This window comes from Melozone crissalis, unplaced genomic scaffold (assembly GCF_028551555.1).
Source record: "Melozone crissalis strain CALT ecotype California unplaced genomic scaffold, PUWL_Pcris_2 ptg000006l_1, whole genome shotgun sequence".
NCBI lineage: Eukaryota > Metazoa > Chordata > Aves > Passeriformes > Passerellidae > Melozone > Melozone crissalis.
This window is the reverse complement of record NW_026535784.1, coordinates 55,558,098-55,579,252: the sequence shown is the minus strand read 5'-3', so window position 1 is coordinate 55,579,252 and position 21,155 is coordinate 55,558,098. Positions and strand designations below refer to the sequence as shown.

At 40.5% G+C, this 21,155-nt stretch overlaps 1 protein-coding gene across 28 annotated transcripts in view; it reads left to right on the top strand.

The window, feature by feature from the left end:
* The window catches only part of ANK2 (ankyrin 2), a 273,624-nt gene that overhangs the window by 148,389 nt on the left and 104,080 nt on the right, over window positions 1-21,155 (top strand). For all 28 annotated transcript variants that reach the window (XM_054292269.1, XM_054292302.1, XM_054292311.1 and 25 more), the window contains 3 exons: window positions 7,880-7,981; window positions 14,946-15,044; window positions 15,560-15,658. In XM_054292269.1, coding sequence (XP_054148244.1) covers window positions 7,880-7,981; window positions 14,946-15,044; window positions 15,560-15,658 — 300 coding nt within the window. The remainder of the gene's footprint in view (window positions 1-7,879; window positions 7,982-14,945; window positions 15,045-15,559; window positions 15,659-21,155) is intronic.

Genomic DNA, 21,155 nt, shown 5'->3' with positions numbered 1-21,155 from the left:
TTTAGTTTCAGATCAATTAGACCTAAAGATGCGGCAAAAATTAAGCATAGTTTAAAGTGGCTTTCCAAAATATCCCTTTATTCTTTTCCTGGTTAAAAACAAAGCCAAACTGATCGGGCATTTGTGCATTCCAGCAGAGAGAAAAGAATGGCTGGATGGTATCCTGCAAGCTCTGGAATTTCACAGAGTTGGCAAGAGAGTCAAAGGTGTCAAAATTTAACAAGCAGCCTAAAATTAAAGTAATTCCCTATGAATAATTAAGCATTTTCCTATCAATAACAAGAGATTGAATAGCTGAAGCCTGTCTTTTCCACTAGTAAAAATTAGAAGAGTCTATCAGCATTACCAATTGTTCAGTTGTGTCTGTTTGGAGCAATCTTGGTGCAGGAACTGGTGTTCAGCCCAGGTTACCTGGGCAGTTTCCTCCTCCTCCTCCTCATGTTGCTCAAAAATATGTTTGTTGGTATTGTGTAGCAGCAATAAAAATTTTCGTAAATTTCAAATGCATCTTTCTGAGAACAGTATCATAAAAAGATATGAAACTGCTACAGAACTGTTTTATGCAAATCTTGAAACCCCCAGAAGTTGATGAATATATATATGTTGGACTTGCAATATATTTTTTATTTATAATGTGCATAAATCATAAATCACTTAACCTAGTTTATTTTCTCAGCTTCTTTTTTTGCCATAGTTCTTTCCATCTCCAGTCATACCAATGAAAGCAATTTTTTGAGGACACTCTAAATCTTGAATCTTGCTGCATGCAGTGTCTCCTTTGGGTTGCAGCCTCTTTGTCTGACACAAGAAAGCTCTTACCAAGATGTATAATAAATGCAAACAGCATTACCCTTCCCACCTGCTCTGGCAGTACGTGATTTGGGCTCCCACACATCCCTTAGCAGAGCTAATGAGACAATATTCATTCTGAGCAATGCAGCCTATACTGGAAGGAATCTGGTCAATGCCATCCCAGGTTTCTGGGTCAGGGAATAATTTTCTGTGTTTAAAAATGTTTTGATTTGAAATCAAGGATTGTTTGAATCAAGCTTTCTTTCTTCTTGTACCTCTTTTACCCACTTGTTATTACAAAATATATTTTGCTGAAAATATCCACAATCTTCATGGCAAAGTGTGGGGTCACATCCGAAATGTCTGCAACAGTGTGGTGAGAGCAACTCCAGCCACAGCTCCAGCTCAGTGCCAGAAAAAGTAGCAACAGTGCCAGCTTTTCCATATCCTTCATGATGTTCTATGATTAATTTGCCTAAGTAGTCCAAGCACCTTAAATTATTCAGGTTCATGATATGTGCTTTAAAGAATATTTTTATTTTTCTGATTTATAACCATCAATATCAACCTAGGGAGACAGACCTTTGACATTTTAAAATAATTAATTACTAGATGCTATTAGCTCCATCTTGGCAGAGAATATTTAATTTGTTAGAGATCTCTTACCTCTGAAATCTTATCTTTCTCTTCACATCTCACAAATCCTGGGATTCTTCTTAACAAATATTAGTTTCTTGTAAGGCCAGTTGTGTCTTTTTCCTGGATAAGAACTTGCTCTAGATTATGAGAACATGATGTTTGTTCAGTGAAAGCTACTATTTTACATTTGTGGGATTTTCAGTTCAAGTATTCATGAAAAAATTCCATACAAACAAAGGTGCACAGCAGGATGAATCTGATCTGAAATGCCTGTACATGGTTGAATGGCAAAAGCTGAGTGATAAAAATTCTTGTTTTCATATTGAAATAAGAAAATTTGGCCCATTGTTTATCCAGGAATTTAGACACTGAAATTTCTTTAGGATCTGTGATTTAATCTGTCTTCCTTCATCACTCCCAGTAAATGAATTGAATGAAAACATACATTTTTATGGGCAAAGGAAGTGGCTTTGAAAGCAAAGCACTGTTGTATTTCTTTTCTTTCAGAAGATGAATGTTATTTCATTAAGGGCTGGGAAAATATGTGTCCATTATAGCTGTTATTATCTCATTTAAGTCATTTATCAGTGTTAGATTACTGAGCCTGGGCTGTTGCAAGTGGAATATTTAGCTCTCATTATGGCATGTATATCAGAACTGCAGGCTCAGACTCTGCTCTGGGGGTTTAATTAAAAGCTAAACATGTAAGAAACCCTTTGCCTCTTTGCAGTCTCTGCTCCATATTCTAGTGTGATGCCCTTTGGAGATCAGCAGCACTTTAAGCTGAATTTAAAAAAAATTCAGCGTACAGTAGATAAAATGTGAGCCACTGGTAAACTTGCTGGCAAGTTTTACAGAAAATATTCCATGAGGAAAAGCATTTTATTTGAATTCCCATCTTTTGCATCTGAATGCTGGTATGGAGGAAGATTCCTTAATGAGCAAAAATCCGTATGTGAGGAGTGAGTTGGGTAACGGTAACACCTGGTCTGTGCCACTTTTAGAGTTGCACCCAATTAAATGATGGCTGGTTGGAACAGATGGTTCCTGAAATCAGAGAATAGCCAAGCCAACTGGGACAAAATTTAGTGGTTGTCTCAAGGATGGGAGCTTAAACTGACACACTAGAAAGGAGGGAATAAAAAAAAGAAAAATATGTGCTCGCATACCTGCTATTTTTCCATTTGCATCTTTAAGTACTGAAGAGCATCAAGAAACCATGAAAATTTGAGTTTAGAAGGAGCAACTTTCCTTCCGCCATGAGCTGAATTCTCAACTCCAGGCATTCCCTGGATATACTAACATGATGAGCCAGCAGTCAGTTAGGAGCTTCTTAATGAGGAAGAGTTCACAAGCTATCAGCATTTTGCTAATTATAGAAACAGCTGTTGTACAAACAGTGCCTCACAACTCTGAAGTTTTTAAATGGCATTAACCGTCACCTACCCCTGCCATATTGATGAATTGTGGCTTAATGCTGGCTTTACCTGCAGTGATAGCACAGGATTCACTTGAACATCGAAGGTTTTTTAACCAATAACAATTTGAGTTTTTTTATTTATGTAAAGCAGGTTTTACTCATGTCCTGATCAGGGACAATACCTTCAAAAGTTAGAGCTGAGTAAATTTTTCTCCATAAAACCAAAGCAGTGCATTCCCAAGCCCATGCTTGAAAAGACAGAAAGGGTTATTGCCACTCAGATACACATTGTAATATACAAACAATGCACCTTAATTTTACCTATTTGGACATTGGGCTTGAGTTTTGAATTATCTTTTTGCCAGCATTCCATTAACAAACTGTGTTTAGTAGATGAGAAATGTTCGGATGCCCATAGTGCTGGACTCTGCTCTCTCACAGAGATATTTCTGATTTTGGACAGACTGGGGTCATTCAGCTTACTTGCAGGGGAAAAAACCCAAATCTAACCTGTAGGAATAGGTTTTCTACAGAAACAATTTAAAACAAATATTTGTTGGATAATGTTATTATGAAAGCTATCCTTTGAAAACTGAAGGCTTCTACTCCCCCAGTCTTTCCTTCTTATGCATGAAGCTGGTTTTCACTAGCAAATTTGAATATTTTATGGATCTGGTACAGCATATGATTTCAGGATTTATTTTTGCACTTCTCTCTAAAATGTCTTTGAGAAGCAGGCTGTGTGCAGTAAGTGATGTGGTACATAATGCAAAATAGGAAGGGCAGCTGGAGTGGGGACAGAGGAACAAGAAGGGAAGATCTATTTGATTAAAATACTAATTTCCATATATGATTTATTTGCTGAGATTCCCTGAAATATATGTTTCGAATTCAAGTTAAATTGCAGCAATGTAATTAGCAAGAAAGAGGGAGAATCCACGATCATATATTCATATAGTCACTTGATAATTTCTTGTATTTCCTTATGCAGTATCTGACAGCTAGGTAGTTATAAAGAAATGTTTGTGTCCATGCTGTGAGTGTACTTATATTGATGTTTTTCACATTGCAGTTTATTTGTTCCTAGTGATCTGACAATTCTTATTTATAGTTGGAATTACCTATCTTCAGTCAAAAGTTCATAAGAAAAGTTAAAATATGGGAGATGTCTACAAGGTCCAATAAAACCAAATATTCCCAAAAGTCATAGGTTTAGGAATGCACCTTTAGTGTCATCTAGTTCCACCTCCTGTCACAGGCAGGGACACCTTCCACTGTCCCAGGTTGCTCCAAGCCCTGTCCTAATCCCTCACACCATATTCTTATATCATGTCTATGATGTATAGATTTGACTGACCTTAGGGCCTGCATGTACACAGCGTGAAGCTTAATTCTGGCTGCCTGGGCTGAGGCTGAAGGGCAGAGCTGCCAGCTGGGACTTTGCACATTACCATGTTGGCTTTGGGGCTTCCCAAATTACAGGGCACTCATGTTCTCATGCTCACATGTTGCTGCTGCTTAGCGTGAGCTCTTCTCCTGTAAACCTTTCCTTTCCTCACTGGCAGAGTGTTTGCTTTCAAGCATGATCTACTTGTAAACCTGTGTAAAACACTCAAGAAAACCGCTCAGGGGCGTGTGCTTAGGAGGAGGGGATGTGATATATACCATATGGTGCACGGGACGCTGGGTCTGTGGTTTTGTCTTCTTTCTTGTAAAGAAAGTGCCTTCAAATGACAGTTTGTTGACAGCTTTTCTTCACCGGTCACCAAACTGTAAAGATGGATATGGTGGTTTCAGTGAGAAACACTATGAGGGACTGTGAAAGGGCTATGGGGCATGAGGGCTGTGAGGGGCCATGAGGGGTTATAAAGGGCCATGAGGGCTCTAAAGCACTGTGAGGGACTCTGAAGGGCCATGAGGGTCTCTGACAGACTTTAAGAGGCTTTAAAGGGGCTGTGAGGGGCTCTGAGGATCTCTGGAGGGCTGAGTGGCTGTCAGGGGCTCAGAGGGTCCGTGAGGGGCCGTGAGGGGTTCTAAAGGGCCATGAGGGGCTGTGATGGACTGTGAGGGGTTCTGAGGGACCCTTAAGAGACTGTGAGGGGCTCTAAGAGATTGTGAGGGTCTCTGAGGAACCTTGAGAGGCTCGGAAGGGCCATGATGGGCTGTGAGGGGTTCTGAAGGTCTGTGAGGGGCCGTGAGGGACTCGAAGAGGCCATGAGGGATGATGAGGGGCTCTGAGAGACTGTGAGGGATCTAAAGCTCTCCGTGAGGTGCTCTAAGGGGCCATGAGGGATTCTGAGGGGCAGTGAGGAGTTGTGAGGGATCATAAGGGGTTCGAAAGTGCCATGAGGGACTCTGAGAGACTTTTAGGTGTTTTCTAAGAGCTATGATGGACTGTGAGGGGTTCTGAGGCTCTGCAAGGGTCCATGAGGTGTTCCAAAGGGCTGTGAGGGGCCATGAGGGGCTCTGAGGGACTTTGAGGGGCACTAAAGGGTTGTGATGGACTTTGAGGGGCTCTAAAGTGCTTTGAGGAGTTCTGAGGGGCTCTAAAGGGACTGTGAGGGGCCATGAGGGGCTCTGAAGGGCCATGAGGGTCTCTGAGGGACTTTGGGAGGCTCTAAAGGGCAGTGGTGGACTGTGACGGGTTCTGAGGAGCCATAATGAATTCTAAAGGGCCATGAGGGGCTGTGATGGACTGTGAGGGGTCTAAAGTGCTGTGAGGGGTTCTGAGGGGCTCTGAAGGGACTGTGAGGGGCTCTGAAGGGCCATGACGGTCTTGGAGGGACTTTGGGAGGCTCGTAAAGGGCCATGATGGACTGGGAGGGATTCTGAGGGGACATGAGGGGCTCTGAGGGATTTGTGAGGGGCTCTGAGGGGCTGCAAGTGGTTCTGGAGGCCATGAGGGACCTTGAGGGCCGTGAGGAGCTCTGAAGACTGTGAGGGGCTGTGTAACAAAATATTTCAAAAGATTACGAAATCCATTGGAAAAGATGATAGATCCAGATTCATTGTCTTCTCTGACATGGTAAGAGTATAGGAAACTTCTGCTGTTGTTTACTAGGGGGATTTTGTCAAAATGCATTTGAATTTGAAGTGTGCTAAAGTGAATAAATGTTTGAGACAGTAGTGCTGACAAAAATGCTTTTAAAAAGCATTAAAAGAATGGGACAAAGGAGAAACTAATGACAACCTAGTGAAAAATTAGATTTGGCCAACTGGGAAGGAAAATCTGAGTATTCTCAATTTCTAAGTCTTCTAATCCTTGTAACATGTTGCAAAATATTTTCAATGTTTTGTGGCTAGTCTCTTGTACTTGTATGGGAATTTATATATGAAGCATATGGACTGCTGAAATATTCTTTATGTAGACAAGAAGTTAATGTTCTGCATTATGATCATTATTCTGGTGTATGGAAAGTGTTTTGAAGTGACTGGAAGTGATGTACACTGCAGTAATTTGATTATGAGGTAATAAAATTATGAATCAAGGAAATGAGAATCTGCTTGGAAAGCATTGCTTGTCTTGTTAGCCAGAAACAAATGACATAGAGTTGTGTGGGCTTAGGTATAATCTGAGGTCCCAGCAATAATTGAGATGTCAGCACTTTTAGCTTTTTATGTTATTCTGTGTGAAAGAAAAAAAAGCAATGATTGGTTCATCCCTAAGAACCCAAATTGTAGATGGTAATTTGTTGCATCATTCTTTCTTAACCTTTTGAAAGTATAAAGCTGATGATTGTAGTTTTGCTATGGTAAATGATTGTTGTAGTAGTAAAGCAGGAAAAAATTGGGGAGAAAGATGGTAAAACGTGTATTGTTGAGGGCAAAGCTGCTTTTTCCAACCAGTGTGTCCAGTTTTACCCCTCATGCACTCAGATATTTGTCGTTTGTTAATGTTTTTACCAAGACATGATTTTTTTCAAAGATACTTAAATATTAAAGCATAATTTGATGTCTTTATGAGTATATCCTGATCCCAGGAAAGGATGTGCTCCCAAAGACATATTTTTGTCTTGGCATGTAGCACAGTTGTAAGGAGGCTGATTTTGATGACATCCATCTGTTGCAGATTAAAATAGGTTGGAATTGGGGATTGTGAAGCGAGTGATAAACAGGGTGACCGAAAAAAAAAGCATTGGAACGGATTGGGCAAGTGAAGTAAGTGGCTGGAAGAGGGAGGGGTTCAGGGTATTCTCATGATGAGAAGGAGCGAGTCCCAGCCCGAGGGAGTGCGGGCTGTCCTCTACCTCTGGGTTCTGTTTTGTGTCACAGACAAAGGCAAGAGGGTTGAGGTGTTCCACGTTCTGTTGCTTAACAGTACGTCCCACAACCTGGCTGAAAAATGAAAGCTTATTTTCATAGAATTTCTAAATCTTTTTTTTTTTTTTTTTAACGAGAGCAGGCAGTTTAGGGGTGGGAATGTTTGCAGCATGATCCTGGATTTGGATACTCAGCCTTGAGTACTTCATCCGCTTTGTTCTAAGGTTAGCTACATGTGCAGTGCTGCCCACTTTGAGCATAGGCATCTAAAAATAATAGATCTAAATCTGTAAATAACGTCTGTACACATCTATAAACAACATGCATAAATACATAAACAATATAGAAAATTATATATATAAAGAGATTATATATTTATATGTAATTCTCCAGAAAACTACAATGAGCAAGTTGATGCATTTATGTTTCTTTTGTTGACAATATCAGTTACTATGATTTATGATTGTTTGGGGTTTTGAGGTTTTTTTTGTTTGTTCGTTTGGTTGGTTTTTTTGGTTCTTGCTAAATTTTGAATGTCAGCAATTATTGCTCTGTTTTGCTCACTCTGACAGGTCTGCAGTTCTTTTGTGCCATTATAGTCTAATTTAAATATGCTAATTCTAATTAATGCAGATACAATTCAAACTCAGTTGTTTCACGGCTTTATTCTCCTGCAGCATAAAATGTGGAAACCTTACACCACTGATGAGGTTCTGCTCTGGTTTAAGCAGGGGCTAATTGGAGAATTTTTTTCTTCTCTTTTTACAGTCTGACAGCAATGCAAGCTTTCTCCGAGCTGCCAGAGCTGGCAATTTGGACAAAGTCGTGGAATACCTGAAAAGTGGAATAGACATTAACACCTGTAATCAGGTAAGATATTTCATGGACACAAGCTTGCAAGAATGAATTGCAAAACACCTGGGCACTGTAGAGATGTGATTTATCTCTTTATCCTGCTGAATGTGACATGCTCAGCCCATGGATTTTCCTTAGCCGTCCCACGTGAAGCCCCTGATCCCCTGAGAGCTCAGGTGTGGGAGTCTGAGGCTTCCCCTGTTGTTTTTGTGAGGTCTCAGAGGGTAGGTAAGCACTTGAGTGGATGTAGTTGTAGCTGCCCAGATAATTCGTGCCCAAGCAGATTAAAACCTTGGCAATCACCTGCACTGGCAGTGCAGTTCTGGGTACTCTCAGATGGCTCAAGGGGTAGCCATGGGCTTTCACCTTGTTCCACAAAACTAAATGTGTTGTTATCACTGGTCAGTAATATCTACAATATAACATAAAAGATACTTAAATGTTGTGCTTAACATGCTGTCTCTCCTTTCAAGAAAGTTATAACTGCTGTAAAAGTACACTGTTAAAGTTTCACCATTGATGTGACTGTAATGTGACACAATGTTTTGGCTTGGCTCTTTTGTAGCTCTGTCATACAAATCCAATTACTTTGGCTTCATAGTTTAGGGACCTACGTTTGCAGTGTTTATTTAAGTGACTAGAACCATCAAGTTTAATAAGACTCTAACTGTGACTTAAATATGCAAGTAAGTGTCTGCATCAGTTCTGGGAAGTGTCTTGGCTTTCTAGTGAAACAACTGCAGTTTCTTTGATGGGGAATTTGACAGCTCAGGCTTTTATGGTGCCCAGCTTTCCCCTAACTCTTAGCCAGATTTGATCAGAGTAACCACTAACTGGACAGTGGTTATGCCATTTGGAAGTAAAATCCCAGAATTGTGACCACTATTTTTTTTTTTTTTTTTTGGGTGGGGGAGGTGTGGAGAAAAAAAGACTAACTGGGGGGATCAGGAGTGAAATAATCTAAAATGTTTGGTGCTATCACCTTCCCTGCTGAAGGAAAGCTGCAGATGATTAAAGAAGGCATGTGTCAAATGGAAGCTGGGGCACAGGAGTGAGAGCAGATCTGTTGGCTGTGCCAAGGAATTTAATGATGAGGAGAATAAGAGCTGGGGCTTTTCATGTTCTGCTTGTTGAAAACATACAGGAATGTTCTTGTCTTACTGTCTTGTCTTACTGTCTAGGAGAAAGTTTCCTTTAAAACACTTACTGCAAAGGAAAACTTGCTGAGTTTTATGGGATGTGACCTGGCAAACTTCAAGTTTCCAAGTTAGGAGAGAGTGAAACTAGACTCAAGTTCTTGTGTTCAAATAGATCCCACAAGTTTTCCATCTTTGTTATAAGCACCAATATTAACAAAGAGATTTACCCCCAAGACAGAGCACAGTTAATATGATAATTACTTAGGAACATTACAAGGTTTTTTTCCCACTGTTCATATTCTCTTGCTGGTTATGGGAGTAATATGGCAAAAGTTGCTGCAGATTTATCCTCTGTGGAAAGTGCTTCCCACCTGCAGCTGGTGACAAAGTTCCACTTGTGCCATGTAGGGGAGATGAAAGCTTTCATCATCCACTGGGCACAACCAAGCACTTCAGCTTCTGGCAGACTCCAGTTCTGGTGCCATTTTAAATTGCTTACAGAGGTTTTTGTAACCAAGACCCTCCGTGCTTCCAGTGATTAAGCATCACTGGTGTGTTGTAAATTTTATTGGGAGTGGGAGCAGACTCCCTCTGCCAGAGGTCAGGGAATATTGAGTAAGCCATGGCAGCCTTGAAGTTATTCCTTCTCCTTTGTCTCCCCCTCAGGGTTTGGAAGGGGTGTCCGCGTCATTGTGTTCCAGCTGTCTGAGGGGAGAAGCAAACACAGTCTGTGCAAAATGCAGGGGTGTGTTTTATTTTTAACAGTGAGATATCTCAAGGCTCTTTTAAAAATGGAGCTTTGTATGTGCAGGGTATTTTTCCTCAGTAAAATGCTATTTTTAGATTAGATCTCATACAAGAAAACCATACATAATGTTAAAGATAAGCTTTCCTGAATGGAGAGAACGCCAGGAGATTCTTTCTTTAGTTTCAATGTTTTTTTCTCACATCCTGAGTTTTCAGAGTGATATATCTTTATAGATAATCAAAGTACTTTCCCAGTGTAACTGTTGCCAAAATACAATGGAGCTTAATGTTTCTGGATATACTGAACACAGAGTAGTTAATAAAACAGTTATATAGTTAACAAATAGGCATGACTTAAATATGCTTTGTTGAATGCTACCATCATAACAAGTTCACCTATTATAGTATTGCCCTCTTGAATCCGAATTCAAGCACCGTCATCTCTTCTGAAAATCATAAATCAACTCTGTTTATTTCTGGAGAGAGTTAAAAATGTTAGGGGACAAAATTCCCCAGTTTTATGAGGGGTCCCTTAAAAAAATCCAATTGCTGGTATTTTATGGGATGTATAACCAATAGCAATTGTAAATATGTTTCCTTTAAAGCTGCATTTCTATGCTACAAATGTAGTCTTTTAGGATATGGTTATTGTTTGTAGTTAACATAGCAAGAGAAAGCTACTTGGTACTGCATCTTGTTCCAAATGTTCTTAGCAAAACAAATGTTACACTGTGCATTTGTGCAGCCCAAGGTTCCAGCAGAAGTTAGACCCCAGACTGACTCTTCTGAGTTCATCAGCTGCCTGCTGATTTTTGAAACTGAATTGGGGATCCAAAGGCAGCATAAAGTAACTTTTCTCCATCTTGTCTCGGGAGGCCTGTCAGTTTTCAGGGTGATGTCTTGGAAGGAAAAATGTAAGGGCGTTGGCATTAGCTTTGAACAAGTCTTCTGTGCTCCTCTGTGAAGTCTAATGCCTTGAACATATCAGGGTTCAACTATGAGGTTGTTCTGGGGGCCTCCATCTCCAAGGCTTTTTGAATCTCTCAGTTTGGCTTTTGCTCTCGTTTTGTTGGCTTCCTTTTAATTCAGCTGGTCTCTATTCCTTCGGTGACAGAGAGGCAGAGCACAGCTGTTCATTACTCCCTCCCTCCCTCCTTCCAAGGGGAAAGGCACTGCCTCTCCCAGCAGTGCCAGTTATGGTCTGAAGGAGCACTGCAGCATAATGAGGTCAGCAGCACCACATTTGATGTCACTCTCTAGGTTAATTCAGTTTCTTGACTTCCTAGACTATAAAGCAACATAAAGGGAGAATTTTCATAACCTGATTGTGTTTTTCTTTTTTTTCCCCACTGTCCACTTAATTTCTTTGTGATATTTTTAGGAAGAACTTCGACAAACATTAGGACTTCAGAAAGTCATGCCCAGCTCTCTAATGTACCCTTTCCCAAATCTCTCTTGAAAAGAGGCTGCCACATGCACATTTTACTTCCCTGAGAGATTTATTCAGAGGAGAGACTTTGCAGAGCCGTCTATTAAAGAGAGAAAAGTATTTGAGTTTAACAAAGACTGTGGTACTTCTTTCTAGTTTCTGCTTCTGCTGGCAAAAGGAGTTAGTGCCACCATACAGTGTTAATCACAAAAGCTTTTTAATTTTCATTGTGTTTTGAAGTTATGCTTTGCAATTGGGTTGTTATCATAGAACCTTTTCCCCACTTCCTTCAAATACTTTCTTTGCCCCATTTCTATATTTCAAGTTCTTTATCATTTTCACTAATTCTCGCCAGCAGAAGGTGACTTGAGCTTTCTAGGACTGCCAGGTTATTGTCTGTACCTGTCAGTTAGAGCTGAGCTTGGAGGGAAGGGTGTAAAAGGCCACAGAACACTGATTTGGCTGATTTAGAATGTCCTGTGAACTGCAGGTCCATCTGATGCACTGCCAAGACATAGCTTTTCCATGGTGTCAATTGGCTTTGGCACAATAGGGTTAGGTGGGAATGGGAGAAGCTATGGGATCTGGGTGATGTCCCAGAAGGAGTAAATGGCACAGCAGGATTGGTGCTGAACCAGGCAATGATGGAAGAGCTTCCATTGCCTGAGGACTGCTCTGTGAGGCAACTGAACACAAAGGCAGAGGTAGCAGGGAGTTTTTCTGGGTGATTTCCAGACAAGAGCAGTGTCAGTGACTGTCTTACGGGGAATAAGTGTAGGCTGGTGATTTTTAGAATGTCCAAGAAACCCCTGGAGTTTTCCAGTGCAGTGAAAATACCAAGGGTGGCACTACAGGAAGTGCTGTGAGCAGTTAGTGGTACATGCACATCTGTAGCACTCCATGGGACAGAGAGCGCTGACGTCTCTGCCTTGGTGGTAGAGGAGAAAGGGAATTGAGGGAATCAGGCACAGCAGGGAAGAAACACTTGTAAAGAACCACCAGCTTGGAAGGCTTAGTATTAGGTTATTTTATGGGAGTTAATATCACCAAGGAGTCTCCAAAAGAATGGCAGTTGTGGCATATGCAGGCTTTGTCCTTATGTGGCACAGTTTTGCTTAGCAGACAACTAATTTCACCCTCCCCAACTTTTTGGTGGGCAGGGGAGAGAAAAAGGGACATGTCAGAAACCTTTGTTGTTCTGAACTACAAAAATCCAGTTGACAGGAACGGAGGAGTTGCATTGATTAAATCTGAGATTCCATCATCAGAAGTAGCAGGGATCAGCCACGTGGGCTGGGAAATAATTGCAGCGTTGGTTCTGATTAGGGAGAAAGAGAACAAAAGTTGCTTTAAGGCTTTGGTTGTGCTGGTCCTCAGCATTTAAAGTGCAGGGCTTGCTACTGCTTACCCCAGCTTGCTTTATATAAGGAATTATGGAATTTGAATGTCTATAGTCCTATTTTTAAGCTAGAGTTTGTTCCTGTAAGCTTTTTCTGGATCTCAACTATTTCTTTTTCTCATATTTTAATGCATTAAAAACAAGTACTGTGTTGTGAAGAAACTCAATGGATGCAGCAATATCAATTTTCAGGTGCTTAACATGACATCAACAGATATGTGGCTCAGAGGTAGGAATACAAGTATTTTCAGAGATTAAGCACAGGGACAAGCCTTGCTCTCTCCATATTTTGGCACATAGTAGACTAAAACAGAGGCTTATCCTCATCCTTTTGTATCCAGAGGCATTTATGGGCCATGAATTTTGCAGTTTCTCTGCTGTTTGTTCCTAAAGAGCGAAGAAGTTTAATGACATGTTGCAATACATCAGCTGTGTACACTGTGAGGAGGACAAGCTGCCCTTCAGCTTCCTATGGAAAGTGCTGATGAGAGAATCTGCGAGATCAGATAGAGAACAGGTCTTTGTTCTTAAACAGTGAGGAGAACACTGTGTTTTCCCACAAAATACTAGCTCAAAGCTCTCAGCCATTGTAGGTAGCAATTATGGTTAGTTGATACTCAGCTGAGATTAAAAAGCAAGAAAGACCAGAGTTTTCTGAAACATGTTCAGCCTGCAAAATATTCCCTGACACGGACAGTATTCCTCATCCTGGTGATTATTGTCAAACTCACTGCATATTTATGGCTAAGGATTTATCCTTGACCAGGGCATGGCACTACTGCTATCCCTGGGCTCTGCAGCTCCATGGTAAGAGTGTTTCCTCTGGAATAAGGATGTTCTGGCTGCTGTAGCTTTTCCCACGTATTGGGGTTTGAAACCACATTTCTCATTAACATTTCCTGACTACCAGGCTGCAGAAGGGTGTTCCTCTGCTTTTGGCAGCCTGTGACCACGGCCTTCCTTTAGTTCCTTTGCTTTTCTCCTAGTTCCACTTCTGAATTTGACCACAAAATCTTCCTGTGCTGCTCACATGGATGCAAAACCAAATGGAGTTAGTGCTGAAATGTGTTTGCATTGCTGTGTCTGAAGCCGTTGGACAAACTGCCATCAAATACCTCCTGTGAAGTGCTAAGTGCTTTAAAATCCCACTGGAAATTACAGGCTCCAGCTGCCTCTGTGAATGGGCGAATAAAAGCCAGAATGTTGCCTGTTTATTTCACAACTGAAATGACTCTGAACTGCTCAGAGACAAGCAAAGTGATAAAAAATTCTACAGTGCTGAATTTGCTGCTGGTTACTCAAACACCTGAGTATTGCTCCTGATGCCTGCAATATGGGAGCTAGGAGAATGCTGGAGGGAATGGCAGTGTTTGTTGCTGTCACCTGCCTGATGTAGCATGAAAAATACCTCAGGATTGTGAAAAACAGGCTGGCAATTCAGCTACAATAGACTGTAATTTAATTTTTTCCTTGGGTGGAAGGGGGATGCTAGGAAGAAGGAGTTTCCATGGCAGGAATTTATATGAGATAAAGTATCCTGTTCGTGTTTAATGTGGAGAGGATTTAGATGCTGACTTTCTTAGATTACCTTTTCAATAATCCTCGCATTTATTTAATTAGTTTTCTTTTCCTTTTTGAGATTAGAAAACCTTGAAATTTAGTGAAGACTTGCTCATCAAATATGAGCAGAAGTCCCAGATCAAGGATCAGTTTGCAAGTCAAAGTGATCAACAGCCATTTTGGCCTGTTCGTGCTTGTGGGTTTTCATTTGATACCAGTTATCCCAGAGGAGATAGCAGGGTTCAGGGTGGTTACATCAGCATGGAGTAACTGATTGAGTAGACACATCCCATGTAAATTTGGCTAAGTCCTGTGATTTCTCAGTATTGATGAAATCTCAGCAGGGCTGGATAAGGTTACAGCAAAGTCAGACAGAAAAATCAAGGTTTTAAATACTTGGCTCCATGGAGATGCCCAAGGTAGTAGTCTGTGGTAATGAGAAGTTATTAGAAAATAAGCAATCTTTTTTGGATACTCACAAAATGCAGTTTGATTTGATGTATTTGTTACTATGAGAAAGATGTTATGGGAGAAGTTTGTCCTACAGAGCCTCAGCCTAAATAGCCATGTCCAAAGTATCTGACCTATGCAGACAGTCAGCTCAGAGATGTAATAGCATTCCAGCTCCTAAGCTTCCCCTGATCCCAGGGCGAGGTAGGAATGTGTATCTGATATTTGTAATGGATCTGGCCCTTGTGCTTACAGAATGGGCTCAATGCTCTGCACCTGGCAGCCAAGGAAGGCCACGTGGGACTGGTGCAGGAATTGCTGGAAAGAGGCTCGGCTGTGGATTCTGCCACTAAGGTAATTGATGCATGTCTCTAAGTTTATCCAATACCTATGGCAAATACAGACAGAACCCCAAAAAGTACAAAATAAGAGAATAATGCAAAGACTGCACGGATATTTAAACTGTTATTTCTGTTATGGCCTGGGAATTGGCTTTGCTGAAGCTCATTGGTAGTAAATGAAGAGGAAAATATAATTTGTGGTGTAATACAGGGGAAGCATTAGAAGTTTTTAGCAATGTCAGGTTTTCATTATTTCCAGTGACATGTCCTCCTTATTTTAAGGAGAATTAGTATAGCTCCAAGCAGTAGATTTTTTCAAATCTGTGAAAATCAGTAATTGACTTTGTAATATCCAGTGTCTTTTACCTGTGGGCACAATGGAAAAAACACCAGTGGGATAAATTGTTTTCCCTTTAGCCTTTCCACAGCCAGGCACACACACATGGATGCTATAAAAAAACTCTGCTGATTGAAATGATTCCTGAAAAAGGGTAATTATAACTTGTATTTTCCCCTTCCCTCTAACAGAAAGGGAATACAGCCCTGCACATTGCATCCTTAGCAGGACAAGCTGAAGTTGTCAAAGTTCTGGTGAAGGAGGGAGCCAATATCAATGCACAATCTCAGGTATGATGCTCTTTTCCCTTCTCACTTCTAAAAATTATTTGGTGAGCTCTTGTAAGGTCTGAGATATTAGACACTGCTTCTAAACATGCAAGCCTGACAAATCAAGCAAAATGAGGCATTCTCTCATAAGTAGAATAAAAGTAAATATTGAATTGAAGTCATTATGTTCTCATTGTGTGATACAGGAACTCCTGTGGTTGGTGATAGAAAAATTTCTGAAACAATTTCTGGAAGAAAGCTAGGAATTACTAAAAGATTCCAAAGGGTATAAATATTTGAGTGGAATTTGGTGAGCAGGAACAAAGAAAATAATTTCTCAAGGGTTTGATTTTTACCATCGCTTTTTATGGTTACTTTTTGGCTAAAAGTTTGCAGATAACTTACTCTAGGCTTCTGAATTCCTTCCGTATCAGAGAGAATTTCAATCAAAAGTTTGTGATGTACATTTGAACTGGGGAAAATCCTCTTGTCCTGGCAGGAAAATCAACTGTTAAAACTGCCCTCTTATTTGCACTGGCATGAAACTTGTCTGGTGTTCTAAAACACTCCAGAGGACAGGGTGGTGTCCCTTACCTATGATTTCCTTTGATTAGGATTAAGAACCATTTATCAAATGAATAATTTGATCAATGTTCATAAATGCTGCCTTAATTATATCAACTGTCTGTAGCTATAAGGGGCTGAACAGGTGGTATAGATGATAAAGAAACTGCATCTTTGTGAAGCACTTGGCTGGTGACATCTTCAAAAAAAAAAAATTTCCTAGCACTAGCTCCACACCTTGCTTGCCCAGACCTGGGAAACTGGGACCTGGAGCCTTTCCTTTTGTTTGGTGTTACAAATTCACTATGAACAGGCTAAGGTAAGTGGAGAGCAGGAGATGAGTAAACTGCTTTACAGAATGAATGTTTGTCTATTCCTTTAGCACATTTTAAAACAAGAGAAAAAAACTGAAAAATCCTTAAAGTTGCCCAACTCCAAGATTTTAAAAATATTTTCTTTATTATGCTTTTTGCCCCAAAATGATGGAACAACTCTCTCAGGACAGCTGGTGGTCAGTTGCTCCCCATGCTCTGTTCCCATTAAAGATGAGAAATGTAGTTCCTTTGTTCAAAAATTTAGCAAACTCCTTTCATAATGAACAAGCTGGATGATTTCTCCATATATTTACCAGTCTTCTTATGTATATTAGAAGAAAAAGTCTTTAATGTTTTGAGCATGGTAAGAGAAATAATTGTTAAAAATAATACTGTCATGAAGCACTATTCCTAAAAAAGTCTAAAAAGTCTTCCCAGATAGGTTTTCCTTATGCTGAAAAAATAAATGAGGTTTTCTAAATTAAAAAAAAAAAAAAAAAAAAAAGAAAATCCAATTAGAACTGGAATATGTGTTTGTGGATATTACTTTTTGTAGTATTCTAGTTTTGAAGACATTTTATTGTTAGCACTGGATGGTTTGTGTAAGGTGCTCAGAGCTGTTAACAGGCATTTGCTACTTGAGATAATGGAGTTAATCTGATGGAGGACATTTTCCCCATTACTGCTCACTCGTTTTCTCCAGGCAGGACGGATTGGAACTGCTGGCTTACAGATGTCCTGCCTTTGTGCCTTGCTGTCTCAATTAAACAAGTCCTGTTGACTTGACTGGGAGCAGGAGTCCTTAATGTGGTGTCATCCAGCTTTGGGGCCTTTGGGTTGTGTCTTTCTGCCTTGCTGTGCTTTTGGATAACATGGGTAAAAGCTGCTTCAGGCAGATATTCAGAGGCTCTTGTTGCCACTGCCAAGGGAAACATTCCAGTGGAAGGTGTCCCTTAATTACAAAGTAACTTTTTAATGCTTCATGAATGGAATGAAGCTGATGAATGCTGCCTTTCTGCTCAAGGTTGCATTGATGTGTCAAGAATAACATGGCATAGAAAATAAAAGTTGCAGAGAAAAAACCAGAAACTCTGAAATTGATAAAGAATAGACGTGGTTTGATAACAGATGAAGCAAGGTTTAAACTACAGCTGGTCAAAAAAGAAAAATATGAAGTTAGATAGGAAAGAAGGAAAAAGAATGACTGAACAGAATGTGTTTGAGTTCTCAAAAACTTGAGTTTTCTTGTCTGGAAAGATGTCATTGATAAAAAAAGGTGAAGAAAAATGTATCAGGAAAGAGCTCAATTGAGAAAGTGAGAAATGAACAAAAATACACATTATAGGTAAAATAGAACACAAAAGTGAGAAATTATAACTGAAATGCTCAACTTCTAATTTTTACATTTTCCCTCAATTCCGTTTTTAAAAATAGGTGCCCTGTTGTCACCCTCAAATCATTTAGCAGCAGTTGGTGCTATTGAGGGTATACTGCATCTTCTCCTTGGTATCTCTGTTATTTCACACTTTGTATTTTTTAGGCCCCTGTGAAATGCCCTTTGCTGGTAGTGATTTAGTGCCAGCAGAGTTGCTGTGGTTGCAGCATCACTTTTTCTTTAAAGAATTCAGTATCTGTCAAAGCCATTCTCATTTTCAGTGATGACAATTTCCCATAGTGACAGAATTTCTTCTTTGAGGGTGAACAGGTAAAGGAGTAGTTGCGACTTGAGCTTGTTCAGTTTGTTGTTTTTTCTTTAGTTTTCTCGATTAAATGGCATAAAAACACTGGCCTTCATCAAAACTTACAAGCAATGACATCTGAAACACCACACTCATTTTCCAGTCCCTTGCAACAGCAAAATAACAGAATTATCTCAGGAAATGCTATTAAACCCACTGAAAGCACTGGGTTTACAAACCCCATCTGTGCTATCTGAGGCTGTTAAGCATTCTGGGCTCTGATTTTATAGATTTTGGGTTTCTATTAGATTACTTTGCTTTGCCCTTCAGCTTTATGTTGGCCTTCAGAGATGTTATTTTGTTCATCTTCCTCTTTTAAAAACTCTGTTCCTTTTGAGATAACATGTCATCACTGCTATTTTTAGAGAAGTAATTTCTATTTTGATGCAAAGCCTAATTGCACAGTGATTACTAATTGAGTGACTCCACTTCCAGTTGCGTGCGTGCCGTTTGAGAGCTCGCATCTTCCTGGAGCATGTTTCAGGCAGAGGCTGGCACAAGGGCACACCCACAATGGCCAAAGATCTACAAGATGGTGCTCTTTATTGGCATATTTCTACCTAGAACTGGACAAGAGTGGAATTTTTTTGGCTCAGTTAGAAGTGCCTCTTGCTACAAATATTAAATAGTAAATATATTTATATAATGAGTATCTATAAGCCCTTTGGTTGACTCTGTACATAGTTCAGTGGGCGGATCTAGACAGGTATCATCAGGTGAAAACTCAATTTTTGCAATTTCTCTCATTGATTTGACCATTATTTTGGTCCTGTGTAGATCTGACCAGGCTGCACTTGTTGATAATACACGGATGGTGTGAAGGAGAAAACACAGTAGGTAATGAATCCACTGGGGTGTTCCAGGTGTTCCTTTGAGCTTTGTGTTTTCTTGAGCAACAGATCAGGGTCTAACCCATGGACTGATGATTGTTGCCATACATGCTGAACTATGTATTCACTTGGGTGGGTGATCCTCTAGGTACTTAGGAATTTCAGTGGGACATTCAGGCAAAGTCTTCAGGGAGCATTGGAATGTTCCATCCGGCAGACCCATGGAAGTGGAATTGGCCACTCACTTCTGTCACATCCACCCACACTCATGCCCCCATCACACACCTTCACTGAGTCCAGTGTTACCCTTCTTCCACAGCTGCATCATCTCTTCCCCCCAAACCTAGTACTAGTTGTTGCTTGTGCATTAGAAAAGTAACTATTTTTTGTGCTCTTCCTCTCAATGAGATTACATTTCAACATATTGGGAATTCTTACACGAGTTCTTGAATTTTTTTCCAGGTGGAAGAAATATCACCAGATTTAGTCAGTCCAACCCTTTCCTTTGACAAATTACTCTTTGTTCCTGTTGCTTTCTCTTTAAGTCATCCTGGACCATCTGACTCATGTAGAGGCATCAGAGGTGTCCAAAACTGGAAGTCATCCTTCCAAATGAGCTGATAGCCTGACTGCAGCAATCCTCATAATTGAGTGTACCTGCAGACTGTCCCTGCAGCAGTGATGCTGAGCTGTCCTGACCATGCCTTCCTTAGGGAATGGGTCTATCCTGACATTGCCAGGATGAGGCACTTTGACAAATGACAAGTGATTGAGGTACAAAGCTGAAAAGTAGAAGGCAAAATGAAGAAGTACAATCTGCTCCTGTTTGGGAATGGTAAGGGAACTGTCACACCTTGGAGACACCTAGGAAAGAGGTGATACTCTTCAATGTTCAAATTCCTGCTGCAGAGTTTACAAGGGAATGTGTTCCCCATTAGTGCGGTTATGTTTTGACCACTGTTTTGTTTAGGGGCCCTCTTGAAAGGAGGAGGAGCTACCCTTTAATCATCAGATTATTTAAAGCGACCCAGATACAGAGAGCGAGGATTAGATAAATCAGTCCTCCCCCAAGCTGATTTTGTTATTTAAAAGCCCTCCGGTTTCCTTTCCTCGACATCCTGCTCTAAGCGCATTGGCAACATGTTAGCCAAGAAATTGTTGCTTAAGTTTGCCCCTGTTACGGCCACCACTTCCTAGGTCACTATACATGAGAGGCTGTTCTGACTGCTTGAGCTATTATCCAGACTTCCTATCAGATGGAAGCAATCCTTAGGGCAGCACATTTCCAGCCCTAGTGCGTGCTCCCAAAAGGAGCTATGAGGGCTCTGTGAGCATCCACGTTCTGTGTTACTACAAAAGCAAAGGGAGGATTTAGGTGATTCTCAGATAAGCGATCGGCTTCTTTCTGTCAGGATGCCCTAGGATTTGCTTTACCAGGGATTGCTCCCCCCATGGGTTGTGAGGATAATCTAACCTTTGGAATGGAGCACAATTTGCTACTCCATTATGACAAAAGGCTTTAATTCCACCAATGGTGCTTTCTGCTTTTATATCAATATATTTAGAGAGGCAGATTTTTAGCTGCTGTGTATCAAGAGGAGTCATTTAGCCACAGCTGGTCATGGCAAATGTAATAAAGGTACAGACCCATTATTTTTTCACTGGAAGGGAAAAAAGGGAAGAAATGCCTTCTGGAGGATTATATGGATTTTGAGAGATGTAAACAAAAGTAATACATGAAGAAGAATGAAAAAACCCAAATATTTCAACAAAGACTGAAAACAAACTGGAAATACTTACAGTATATGTCATAGCCAATTCTTTGACTTTACTGCTATGAAAGGATAAATAGTCCAGATGGAAATATTCTGATTGAAACAAGAAGTGGTTTTTTCAGTCAATAATACTTATTCTGAGAACATGTTAGCTCTAGGAGGCTGCAAGAACTCAACATGCCAATGGGAAGGGTAAGGGCTCAGCAGACCAACACACCATATTCCTCCCCAGCTGGTGACTGAGAGAACCAGGCAGTGCAAGTGTTGGCCATGTATATTTATGAGTGTGGGGATGA